The sequence below is a fragment of the Cryptomeria japonica genome, chromosome 2 (assembly GCF_030272615.1).
Source record: "Cryptomeria japonica chromosome 2, Sugi_1.0, whole genome shotgun sequence".
Lineage (NCBI taxonomy): Eukaryota > Viridiplantae > Streptophyta > Pinopsida > Cupressales > Cupressaceae > Cryptomeria > Cryptomeria japonica.
This window is the reverse complement of record NC_081406.1, coordinates 673,593,317-673,607,489: the sequence shown is the minus strand read 5'-3', so window position 1 is coordinate 673,607,489 and position 14,173 is coordinate 673,593,317. Positions and strand designations below refer to the sequence as shown.

At 39.4% G+C, this 14,173-nt stretch overlaps 1 protein-coding gene across 5 annotated transcripts in view; it reads left to right on the top strand.

Annotated features, from left to right (window-relative positions):
• LOC131060608 (nucleoside hydrolase 3) overlaps positions 1-14,173 on the top strand; it is a 109,600-nt gene that overhangs the window by 79,388 nt on the left and 16,039 nt on the right. For all 5 annotated transcript variants that reach the window (XM_057993912.2, XM_057993915.2, XM_057993913.2 and 2 more), the window contains 6 exons: positions 7,666-8,001; positions 9,231-9,407; positions 9,602-9,883; positions 11,079-11,201; positions 12,670-12,867; positions 13,152-13,405. In XM_057993912.2, coding sequence (XP_057849895.1) covers positions 7,666-8,001; positions 9,231-9,407; positions 9,602-9,883; positions 11,079-11,201; positions 12,670-12,867; positions 13,152-13,405 — 1,370 coding nt within the window. The remainder of the gene's footprint in view (positions 1-7,665; positions 8,002-9,230; positions 9,408-9,601; positions 9,884-11,078; positions 11,202-12,669; positions 12,868-13,151; positions 13,406-14,173) is intronic.

The window sequence follows — 14,173 nt, the reverse complement described above, 5'->3', positions numbered from 1 at the left end:
CGACAGAGGTATAAGCGAAGAGAGGAGGAACGCTCCGAAGGGGACAGTGAGGCCGGCGGCCACCCACGGAGTCGGGAGGAGTTACTTGCGGAAACCCGCCGTAGGATAGAGTGTACCAAAACTCAGTTGAGGGATTTGAGGGACTTGCCACACACACCAGAGGCTAGGAAAACTCCAAGGAGTGGGGAGGAGGCAGGAGAGGGAGAAGACACCGAGGCTGCCAGGAGTGTCGGAGGGACACCGGGGCACGGCGGTCAAGCACCCCTTATAGGATCTGACCCATCCGGAGTAGGACAACAGCCACCAGTAGTTAAAAGACAAGGCATGGCACAAAAACAAAAACTTCCAAAGTTCCATGGGGATGGGAAAGAAGACCCTGTCCGCCACTGTCGCACTTGTGAAACAATTTGGGGAACGAATGGTGTTACCGATGAGGACGAGTGGGTAACACAGTTTCCCGCAACCCTGAGGGGCGTAGCCATCGACTGGTTTTCGGATACGGATAAGGCTAAAATTAGCACATGGGCAGACTTGAAGGAATTTCGGCTTCTCCGAGATGATAATGAGATAGTCTCGGAAATCTATGGAACAAAGCAAGGAAAGAAGGAGACCGTACGGGCATATGGCCGCCGGCTGAAGGAATTAGTCGGAAAGATGGAAAGCCAACCGGCTGATGGCTTGAAGAAGCGGTGGTTTGTCGAGGGTCTGAACCCTAAGCTACGACGAAAGATGAAAATTGTGCCTCCGACATCCTACGATGATGCATACAATCGGGCCATGGACTTGGAAAGTGAAAATAAGACGGCCAAAAAGAAGAAGAATAGATCTTCGTCATCCTTTGAAGATGATACGTCGGAAGAAGAGAGTAGCAGTGATGAGAAGCCGAAGAAGAAAGTCACGGCCCTTCAGAAAGATATGGAACGAATGTTAAAAGAGTTTAAGACAATGAAGGGGACCACAGGCAAGGATGATGAATTGTGGTGCACGGATTGTAAGGAGAGCGGCCACACAAAGGGTGTCTGTCCCAAGAAGGCATTCTATGACATCTGCCAGATCATGGGACATTCTACGAAGGAATGCCCATACAATCTGAAGGCATGTAACCAGCAAGTGCTCTTTGCCCAGGAGCAGCCCTCCACATCGGATTCAAACAATAATGCATCTTCCGGAGGCTACCGAGGAAACCGACAAGGCGGACGGGGGAATAATAATAATTCCACTAGAAACAGGGTCCAATACGATGCGAAAGGACGCCCGATTATCCAATGTAGGGCCTGTAATCAGTGGGGGCACTTCGCCCATGATTGCACGAAGGAAGCCACCCCTCAGCACCTCTGCCGTTGGTGTGGGCCAGGCGACCATGAGGACGCAAATTGCCCGCAGGCAGGGGTTAATCTCCTCAACATTGAGAAGGCTGAGAAGACTGGTGAGAAAGAAGTAATGGCGATCACCCGCGCCCAGACGAAAAAAGCCACTTATCCCGACCCCCGTACGGAGGAGGAGCAATTACGGGAGGCAAAGGCCAATATTGAACGTGAGATGACGACCGAACGACGGGACAACGAGGTGGCGAGTACATCATTCCGTACGGAAGCGGAAAATAACATCATTGAGCAAATCTTGCAGATAGAGGTGCCGATAAAGGTAAAAGACCTTCTAGACTCTATGCCACAATTGAGGACTGCCATCCTCACCAATGTGCAAAGCACCGCATCGTCGAGTGCACCACAGGTAGGGGTTCCCGCCACCGCTATGAAGAGTACACCACAGGTGGAGGTTTCCATCAGCCCTTCGACTGACCCGATGTTACTAGCCATGAGCAGTGGTAGACACCCAGCTGTGGTAGAAATGCGTATCCGTGGGACCATTTTGAAGGACACCATTGTGGACGGAGGATCTGGGGTGAATTCTACTACCAGAAGAAACATGGAAGCGGCTGGGGAAGCCCACCCTGTGGCCACCCACATTCAACCTGGTGGGAGCGGACCAACACGGCATTAAGCCACTCGGCCTGTTGATGGCCCAGCAAGTGACAATTGGTACGCAACCATTCTTGTTAGATTTCGTGGTTATTCCCTCGAAGAAGAAAGGCTATGACGCCATCCTGGGGAGAGTGTGGTTGATCAACGCAAGGGTAAACCACAACTGGAAGAAAAATACACTTTCCATGGAGAAGGGAGGGCGAAAATATACCATTGACCTACACACCCAAAATGTCGGCGAAGAGCTCGCCTCTTCCGACTCAGAGGACTCTAATAAAGGGGAAGGGGGTCCCGATGAAAGTAAGGGCAAGAACGCGATGGAGCCGAACAGTGAAGGGGTGCTAGAATTGGAGGGATGTTCTGAAGATGAGGTATGCTCAACTAACAGGCTCTTCCACTGGCAAATGGAGGATTACGAAATGTTCCAAAGCTACAGGCTAGAAGTAGAGGAACCAGAGCAACCAACAGAGGTGTACCTGTCGGAATGCAAAGAATATTGGAAGGGAGACGCCCCAAACCCTGGCGACGTAAATAATCCGAAGAGTGTCGGCACCGATTGGAACCCTGTGTGGAAGGCCGCAGCCTTCAAAATCTTTATTATCCTTCTTCTTCTTATGTACGGGAAGGAGGTCATGGTCCCTGTAGAATTTGTGGTTCCAGGTCTTTCAATGACCAGTGAAAATAGATTGGCCACCAACGGGTACAAATTGAAACCTTACCACGCGAAGCGCGCAGGGGACCCGAGAGGCCAGACAGACACTCGAGAGCCCGGAGGGGGACCCGAGAGGATGGAAGGGGACCTAAGAGGCCGGGCAAGCAACTTGAGAGGCACGGGACAAAAGCAGGAGACTTTTGGGCAAGAAAAACCGAGAAGGATGAAGGGCGATCCCAGAGACAGGGGACTCGAGCCGAAGACTCTCTAAACAAAAAAAAACCAAAAAAAAATGTACGGTCGTATGACAGGTGACCGTACGGTCAAAAAAATTTTTAAAAAAAAAGAAAAGAGAGGAAAATGGCCACCGTACGGTGGGACCACCGTGCGGTGAAACCACCGACGGTGGCACCACCACCGTGCAGTGAAACCACCGTGCGGTGGAATCACCACCGTGCGGTGGAATCACCACCGTGCGGTGGAACCACCGACGGTGGCACCACCGTGCGGTGAAACCACCGACGGTGGAATCACCACCGTGCGGTGAAACCACCGACGGTGGCACCACCGTGCGGTGGAATCACCACCGTGCGGTGAAACCACCGACGGTGACACCACCGTGCGATGGAACCACCGACGTTGGCACCACCGTGCGGTGGGAGCCATCGAAGGCCGCGCAAGGATAAAACGCCGCACACCAAGGATAGAAAGAAGACACCGTCGCGCAAGGATAAGACGCCACACAACCCCGCGCAACAAGAAAGACACCGAACACGGCCGAAGGCACATCACCGCGCAGCCAGGGAAAGGGACGCACCACACGGCCGGATCAATACACACAGCCCACGAGCTACCGCAGGGAGTGAAGCGGATGGATGGGGTCGAGGGTTCTTACAGATTGATCCGCCGCACCTTGGTCACCCTCACTCCTATAATCCCTCCTTCCTGGGTTTTTTGGCTCTGGCCCTCCTATTTTTAATTGTTCCACGAGAGACAAACTCCCAATTCTATATAGATTACTTTCAAAGAGTTCGGCGACCTCACCCTGCAGGTCCCATGCGACCTCTTCGTCACGGTCGGATTGCTTCGACGGATTTCTCTCAGACTGAGTTCCAATTTCTTCACTCAACGTCAAGTGAGCGGCCTGATTGGCGAGATCTCCCTCTGCTACGTCCGACAGTGGTAGGTTGCTCGCAACCTCTACCAACCTCTCCCAACTACGGCTCTGACTCTTTCTTTGCCTTTTCAGACTCTCCAGGCCTTCAACAATCTCCCTTAGTCAACGTCTCCACTCATTTTATTCTCTAATACGTAGGGACCTTCGTACCAACCCCTCACCTACTTCTCCGTTGGCACCACATCATCGGTCTTTGTTGGGACGTAGAGGCATTAATTGACAGGGGTATGACGTTTGCTCGTATCCCTCTCTTCTTCCTCCCTACGACTCCTTTCTTCGTACTGCTGCCGACGACGTTCACAACTAATTTCTTCCCTCTGCTCTTGCCATTCAATGAGGTTCCGTGCTAGCAGTCTAGGAAGGCTCCCAAGAAGATCAAAAATGGCAGAATTTACTGTGAGTTCCTCACGTACCGTGCCCTCAGGGACCGCTCTCTCCTGAGATTCCCTCTGCACGTACTAAGTGACGGAAACGTCCCACAGTTCCCCCAAATCCTCCGTCAGTTGATCCTCCTGTACTTCCGCCTGCGTGGCCTCTTTGTGTGTATCACCTTCAGTGACTATCAACTGTTGTTTGAAAGGTCGGCCCATTAGTGGTTACCACCTGCCACCATGTTGATCTCCGGAATTCGAATTGGCAACGGCACCAAAGTGTTTACTCCCTACAATGAGTTGTTCAAGTTCACGGAATAAACAAGAAATACACAAAAAACATATAACTAACAACTTCAATTATATTCAAAACATAAATTAACATTAACAGTCACAACAATATGGCAGAAAGATGTTTCCTATATTGCATTCCAAAACTAGTACATCATAATCATTGCTGGCGTTCCCTTACATGGCAATATATACTACCTGGCAGTTGGCCGAGGTACCATCCGTCGTAACTGACACACGGGAACCCACACGGCCGACTCCACACATAACAAAAATAACATAAACTATAACTTAAGAGTTTTATTCCTAATTACCGCCTAACAATGATTCTCCAACAAAAAAAGGGGGAGCAAGTCTTCCTAGCAAGACTACTTCAACCACTATTGTTTCCTAAGTAGAAATGGGAGAGTATATATATGAACTTCATCACAAAACTTCCCAATATACAAGTTAGAGATTGCATTTATGTTGTGATTGCTAGATTGATCAAATATTCACTCTTTTTTTCTTATCACTTCAGATTTCATGACACCTCAAGTAGCAGATTTTTATTTTTTCAAGGAGATATTTAGATTGCATGGGTTGCCTACGAACATTGCCAATGGCAGGGATAGTAGATTCCTTAGTTCTTTTTGGCAAGAAATTTTTCTCATAGGTACATAAATCATACCAAGAAACAAATGGTCAAATAGAGATAGTGTACAAATGGATTCAAGGGTACTTGAGGAATTATGTTTCAAATCAGCAATTTGCATGGATTAAGTGGTTGCAATTGGGAGGGTATTACTACAACAGTTCACATCATATGTCCATTGGTACGTTATGATACAAAGATTTATATGGATATGATGCTCTTTCTTTTGATGATTTGTTGTTGTTAGATAGTAGAGTAATAGGTGATTTGATTGGACACCATCAAGAGATATTGAGGTCACTTAAGGATCATTTGCAACAAGCTCAAAATCAGCAAAAAAATTATGTAGACAGAAAGCATACGGACAGATTTTGTGAGGTGGGTGACATGGTTTTCTTAAGGTTGCAGCTATATAGATAATCATCCATCAAAAAGAGTGTTGCTAAAAAGCTCAACCTAAATTTTATGGGCCATACAAGATTTCGAGGAAAGTGGGAGAAGTGAAATATAAGCTAGAACTTCCTAAACATGGTAAAAATCATATTGTCTTCCATGTTTCATGTTTGAAGAAGGCACTTGGCTTGCATGTTGCTCCTTCAATTGATTTGTCTTTTTCAAATGATGAAGGGAGACTGATTTTGATCACTAAAGTTATGATTGATACTAGGGTTAAGGAACTTGAGAAATATGAGCATAACATAATTTCTTATCTGTTGGAAGAATCTACCTAAAAACGATGCTACATGGGAAGGGCTTGAGAATTTGGAGCATCTAAATTCGCATTGCTTGAGAACAAGTAATCTTGGAGAGGGTAAACTTGTAATGTTCTTTTTCAATTAGATTCAATTCAATGGAGTATTTGGCCCAATCTCTTTATTTCTGGTGGGCTAAGGTATGGAGAAAGGAAATAATATATTTAATATTTAATTGTGTGCCATGAGATTTTAATATTCAATGATTAAATATAAATACTAAAAATTATCATTTTATCCTCCAAATTGGGTGTGGGATCTTCTAGAGGAATTTTATAACTCCAAGGAATCAAATTTATTCATGATGGTTATGACTGAATGCATGAATGCTTGGTGGAGCAAGATATAAGCTATTTTTAGCTGGCATTGTGGAGGGAGTTGAGAATAATTATTATTTTATTGTTTGAAATTCATGTTATTAAAAAAAGGGTGTTGGGAATGCATTCATCTATATATTGCAAGTTATTTCTCATTGGGATCATCTCATTTTTCAATATAGAAACTAAACTAATTTGTTTGGACACTTGTGTTCATAAAAGAGTCTTGTGTGGACGAAAACTCATTGGAGATTGGAATCAGATGATGAAAACCCCTTTGGTACAAAGAGCAATTTCAACCAGGAATTGTATTGACTATTGGAGCTTAAGGATTTGCAGATTGTCATAGTTTCACAGTGTGTGTGTGTGTGTTGTTGCAAGTTGTAGGTGAAGTATGAAATTTGGTTTCCAATGTTCATGTGGCATTTTGGGTGGTTGTTATAGATCAATTTGTTTCTGTACTTGGGTCTAGAGATCAGCTTCAGGAGTTGTGGATTTAATCTTTCAGAATGGAGCAATATAGTATTGACAATGTCATGTGATTTGCAATTTTTTGGTGAGATTTTTAGGAGTGCTTAGCTTCAAATTTTGTGGCCTCTGTAGATGCTGTTGTTTTGGCTGTCATATTAGCCAATATTAGTGTGCACATCAGATTATTAACAAATAGTAATGATCATTCATATTTTGGGAGCAAACGTTGTCATTTTTGTGATTTTGCAGTTTTTGGCTGTTGTTCTCTTTGGTGAGCATCCAAATTTTTCTGCTGATTTTATTGCTGTGGTTTTTGCTGCTGTAACAGCATATTATATGTGTATAAATCAGGTTTCATCAATATAATAAATTTCAGAAGTTTCTATTAAAAAATTATTAAATTCAAGTGCACAAATATGTGAGAAAATTACTAAATCTTTGTGGGTATTTCATTATATTTTCAAAAGTTATTTGATGAGGATTTGAAGTATAAAAATTTATCTCAGATTTGTTGTGTGCTGCTGTATTTAAAAAGAAATTAGATTTTTTGGGGGGGATATTACACATTGGCAAGGCCTATATATGAAGAAATGAATGTTTTCTTTTAAAAATGTGTATTTTATTTTTTAATTAGATATTGGTTCCTTTTCTAGCAGTTCACATTTCAAAAATTTTATACAGTGAATTACTGGAGTTACTTCACTTTTTCTATTCTATGAAATATACATTGGCTACAAATACTGCCTGTTTATAATCCAATGGTGACTTTGAAACTAACATAGAAGGTTATTTGAAACATTTTGTTACTTATGCAACCAATAAATAACAATCCAACCACATTAATTTATCCCAACAACAAAATTGTAAGTGTTGCTTGGTTCAGTATGAAATTAGGCACTACAGGAGCAAGATCTGTTCTGACCAGAAGTTAGTTTACTAGAAAAATACATGCTTTGTTTGTCGGTTGTCCTATTAAAAGGTTCTGGATTGTGTTATAATTATTCTGTGCTTATTACAGGGAGAACGGCATTATTCACCACTCAAACAACCAACTGCACAAGAAGTGATGTTTGAAGCATTGTCATCAGGTCCAACTACTGTTGTCCTTATTGGTGCACATACAAACTTTGCAATATTTCTCAAGACATATCCTCATTTGCTGAAGAATGTGGACCATGTTTATGTGATGGGTGGAGGAGTTAGGTCGAAAAATCCTACAGGGTGCTGCCCTGAGGATGGAAACTCCTCTTGCACACCGGGACAGTGTGGGGATCGTGGGAATTTATTCACTGGTTATCATAGTAACCCATTTGCAGAGTTCAATATATTTGGTGATCCATTTGCTGCATATCAGGTAATGTGATTTTGGCTGATTGGAATTTTAAGCTGCTATTTGTAAAAAAGTATCACTTTTCAATAAATAGACCGTTATAGGCTTATGTTCACAATGCAATGTCTCCAATCCATCCACACTTTGTTTAGAATCAAGAAGAATTATTATGAACTAGTTTGCTTTAGTTCTCTGACCTAATTATGTGCATGTATTTTCCATTGTTTTTTATTTCCATTGGAGAAAATTGAAATGAATCAAATGATATTTATCCAATTTTGTAAGGTTTAATAATGTTTTACATGAAAATGCCATTGAATATTCCATTCATTTCGGTTCTTGTGCCAGCCAAATGTTTAAAATCTATTGTTACCCCTTCCCCCCCCCTCTCTCTCTCTCGCTCTTCTGAAACACCACCTGCTCTAGGTGGTGAATCTTGAAAATTTCAACAGTTTACAGTGTTAACCTATCCTTCCCAAATAATTCCTCTATCCGTAGAATAGAAATTTACTTCAGTGATATTATCATTGATGCTATAATACATTTTCATGCCTGATCAGCATAGAACTGAGATTATAAGTATGCAAAGTTGTTATCACAAGGATTGGTTTAGAACATCTAAATGAATTTAAATGTTTTAACTTTTATGCAATGCTGTGGCACTTTTATTGATTCACAGTGACACATTTAAGATTATGTCCTTATTGTAAGAGTTATTTTTCTATTAAAAAATAGCATTGTTAGTTTATCCTCATCAGTCTCCATATTTTCCTGTAGTAACAACGGCAAATGTTACTAATACAAGCATGTGAAGTGAATCTTGGATAGAAATGCATAATAGATTTGTCGCCAATACATTTTTCCAGTGAACAAACTCCGCTTCACCAAAGAGTATGCAATAAAATTTACCCCAAGATAGCTCATTACGACTCTGGCTACATTAAGAAGTTGGACCTTATCATGTGAGATGTATCATATTACTACAAATTTTCAGCAGCAATTGTTTGAACTTTTTATCTTTTGCATCAAATTTGGCAAGTCATTATGGGTTCAAGCTGGATTAATGTCCCTAGAAACCTGGGCTCATGGGAATCATTTATATACTATTTTACTTCTTTTGAACATGAACCACTATTTTGCAAATTTCAGCATACTTGACAGGATAATTCTTGTGTGTTTTTCTGTGCAACTCAGAGCAAACAAAGTGCAATTATATGAATCAAGTTTGACCACTATCTCCATATATATTGCAGGTTATTCATTCTGGTCTTCCCATCACACTTGTTCCGCTGGATGCAACAAACACAATTCTTATAAATGAAGAGTTTTTCACAGCATTTGAGCAAAGCCAACATACATATGAGGCTAAATATTGTTTTGAATCATTAAAGTTTGTCCGTGATACCTGGTTTGATGATGAGTTTTACACGGTATTAAACATTCAAAAGAGATATGGAAATAATGTTAAAACTAGAAGTGATGTTTTTCTGCAATTATGCTACATATTGTACAGTTCTCACATTAGTATTTTTTTTAATTACCCTCTTTTTAATTGTCAGATATAATTTCATTAGATCCTTTCCTTTTGTCTTTTAATGATTTGAAACATTGGAAATCAATGCAGAGCTACTTCATGTGGGACTCATTTACTTCAGGTGTTGTCGTCTCAAGCATTCTTAATGGGCATACCAATACTGAGGACAACGAATTTGCTGAGCTGGAATATGCAAATATTACTGTAGTTACTTCAAACAAGCCATATGGAGTTCAAGATGGTTCCAATCCCTTCTTCGATGATCGGACTTTGCCCAAATTTCATCTTAACAAAGGAGTACACAGTGGTCATGTTCAGACAAGTCTTGTTGACCCATTTTGTTTTGTTCCAAATGGAAAGGGAAAATGCCAGGCAAATTCTAATTTTACAACCCTACAAAATTTATTCTTTACTCAATTACCAGCCATGCAGTAGAATTTTTAAATTAGTGACATCGATGCATTTCAAAATAATGTTCTAAATTAACAAATTATGTGCAGGCATGGACTTATTTAACTCTAGATGTAAATTTCAAAATACATTATTGCTTGTGTGTCATTAGTGAAATCATCCAAATAAATTTGTCATAAGCAATATACATAGGAGATTGAAATGGAAGATGTATCTCAAGCCTTGAAAAGAATTGTATGTCTGTGTAAGGACAGATCTTGAAAAACATATCACTAGAAATGCAAATATTTTTCTGTGGCAGAAGCAATCTTGTAATTGGAAAGATATCATTGTGTTGGAGTAATTGATATAGCACAAATGGTGTCTAAACATGCTACATCGAATACAACATAGCTCAACGCGGGAAAACTATGCCAAGAGAGAACCACAGTAAAACTTGAGTTTTCCATAGGTATTATGTTTAAATTGCAGTTAGCAAGAATATCTACCTGCAGATACACAAGGCTAGCAAGGCAGCTCATGTAGGAAGTGCCAGATGGCAAAGCAGGATGGCTGCCACTAAAATGGGACACTGTTCTATTGTTCTACAAGAAAGATTCGATTGTCCAAATGAGCTATATAAAGAGACCTCGTATGCCCCTGTCTTAATTCGACCACTGCATCATTGTCTCCAAATTTCGTATTCTTACCTAAGTTTTAATTTTTACTATAGCCGGATCTATGGAGGGTAGATCTGCATCTGACAAGGTAGATTTAAAGAGTGCCAATTTTCTTGGGAAGAGAGCAGACTACAGTATTTATAATTTTATGGTACTTTGCACTCACGGAGAATCCTGAAATGCAACTGAAAACTGTTTCGTTTAAATCTTCATACACAATGTGCATGCTATAAATGAGATCTAAAATTAATCATGAAATAATTTCTAAACTGTGAAGCTCATGGAGAAATCCTAAATTCTTTTTCAAGTTAAGATATGTATATTACACTTTAAAAAAAAAAACTAAATATCTGGTGAAAATGTTAAAAAGGAAAAGCTAGAATCTTCTATAAAACAATACCAAACAAGTAGTATTTTTTATTTAAAATTTTTGTTTGCCAAAGAAAAAGAATGTATTATATTCATATTTTAATTTCCTCATAATGTGATACAAACAGGATGGATATACTAAAGAGGTATCTGGAATGGAAGGAGTAAGAATATTGTTAGCCACTAAGGCAAAGCCAAATCGCAATAGTCATAGCCTTCTCAACAGGGAATATTACATGAGTTTCCTTGATGTAAGTATTTTAACTTTTTAGCTCTTGATTTTATTGTTTGGTTCCTTTAGAAATGTAATGCTTATGTGAAAATAACATAGAATTGAGATTTCTTGTGACCAAAGTTACTTGTTTTGTCACATTGATGTCTTTTGTAGATCATATAATCTGAAATTGAAAGCATTTTTTTTCCAACCTTTGTGTTTCATTCTCTGTATATTAAACTCTCAATTCTTTATCTGACTAAGCAACCATGAACATCCCGGAGATAACTATTGGATTATGTCTCTGAGTTCCAACTTAGGCTAGACCGTACAAAAATTGAGCATATAGAATCACCATAGAAAAACCCGACTCTTTCAACTAACAACTTTGAAGTGAAGTACTTTTTTGAGGCTACATATTTAGCCTACTTCAAGACTTTTTCCAGCATCACCCCTTCATTATAAGGAATTCTCCAAAAGGGAACTTTTATGTTTCTTTCACAGTATATTAAATGGGAAATCACCAATTTGGCCACAGCCTAGAAAGTGAATCTTTAAAGAGAAAAACTGCAATCCTCTTATTTCTATATTTGTGGGTGGTAACCAAAACAATGAACCTTGATAAATTGTTGCCTCTCTAAAACAGTAATTTTATTTGTCTTTGAATTACCTCAAGACCATTGTTTGGAAGATCAAAGGCTCCATATCAAATTCCTGGTCGAATTGGCAGCTCCATGTTTTCCAACATGATTTGGTATGCCAGTGATAATAATTTTCTGTGTCTTTAATAAAGGTATCTCCACAATCACCACTGCCAAGGTGATTAGCTCTTCTACTTCATCTTGCCTTAAATTTTGCAGTTTCAAATTTGCAGATTAGTTGTAATACCAGTTCTTTAGCGGCTAGCAATCCTGCCATACACATTTAATTGTTCTATTTTGAATGATCTTACATCTTGAATATAGGAAGGAATTCAAAATACCTCAATGAACTACCAACTTTTTTCTCTGTATTATGGTGGTAAGATCTTTCATGTTAAAATTAACAAAGAAAATATATAAAGCATTCATTTACATATGTGATAGTAAGGATATAATCAACCAAAATGCCAGCTGAAATATGCTCTTGGTTGGTATCAAATGTTGTTCTGATAGTTCACTAAGGCAACAGAATTGAGAATTGTATGTCAGTTTTTGGTTTGATTCACATTCTAATGGAACTATGGTAAAGGAACAGTTGTTCCATAAAAGACAAACTATATATTCTTGTTTAATCTACAGTTGTTGCACAGCATCACCACAAATTATGAGATAAATATTTGACTAAATCATTTATTTAGTCAAAATACAGTGAATGTTTTTTTTTTATAATTATTTCTATTGGAAACTCTCTCTTTTCATATCATTTTCAATCAAAGTTCTTTAACTCTCTCTTTTATATCTATTTGCAATCAATGGGATTTACATCATCTATAACTTATTAGAAACTCCTTTGCGGTACTGCAGGCTCTAAACTCTCCACATCAGACTGCAAAGTTTAATTTGAAGACTGAGTTTCCATACTACAAGGAAGTCCTATATAAGCCTGATTTAGAGGGCAAGCTACTGGGTAAACCCATAATTTTTGACATGGATATGAGCCCAGGAGATTTTATTACTCTTTTCTACCTCCTCAAGTTGCCTGTGGAGTTGATTGATATCAAGGTAGAGTGCATTATCATTATATGTGATAGTCACAATATATAGTTCCCAACCTTAAAGAGAACATAGTTAATCAGAAGTATTTAATATTTCATAAATTTAATATGGTAAAGTATGCCTATATGCAAAGAGAAACTGAAGCCGTGAATTAAACTAGGACTTGTGCTTAAAATTCATGCCCTGCAACCCCTTGGAAACACACATCCATGTGCAAATAAACATTGACCGCATTTGTACTTTAATAAATAGCATCTATAGTATTTTACTTTTGTAGGCCATATTTGCAGGGAATAACTGTTAACGGTAATGGCTGGGGAAATGCTGCAACCATAGATATTATATATGATGTGTTGCACATGATGGGACGTGATGATATACCTGTTGGCCTTGGGGACTTCTTTGCACTTGGCCAGACATACTCATATTTCAGTTCAGTTGGTGATTGTAAATATAGCAGAGCCATTCCTTATGGAAGTGGTGGTTCCGTTGATTGTGACACTCTATTTGGACTTGCTCGTGATTTGCCACGTAGTCCTCGAAGGTAAATATCCAGTAATCATGTTACCTTCGTGTATATTCATATATTTTTATTTCATCATATCACTCTTTGAATGAAGTATAATGAAACTACTTGCACAAAAGAACAATAGAATATGAAATAAGTTGCAAATACTTGATGATAATAAGCCACTTGAAAGGGGCAATCCTCTAAAATTCTCCAATAAGACCAAAATCTGCAATATGATGATAATAAACTAATCACTACCTCTTATATACACCATACTTATGCCACGGATGCCATCATATAACCTATTGAATATAGTGTTACAAAATATTAGGATCCCATGCCCCTTTATCATAGTTAGGATGCATATTAACATAATTATATTTCATCATATTAATCTTTGAATGAAGCATAATGAAATTACTTGCACAAGAGAACAATAGAATAGGAAATAAGATGCAAATGCTTGATAATACTTAATAATAAACCACTCCAAAGATGCAACCCTCTAAAAGTCTCCAATAAGACCAAAATCCACAGTAAAATGATAATAAACCAATCATTACCTTTTATGTACACCATACTTATGCCATGGATGGCACTATATAACCTATTCAAGGGATTATGTTAGCCATAAGTCGTATACACATATCTCAATACAATCAATAGGCTAAGAGAATAGCATGGCCTCCATATTCAAAGAAACATTGTCCTCAATGCAGATCAACTACAGATCCTTTTGCATAAAATTTTCATTTTCCCACGGAACATCTTCAACAAGAGAATGCTTCCACTTGATCAAAT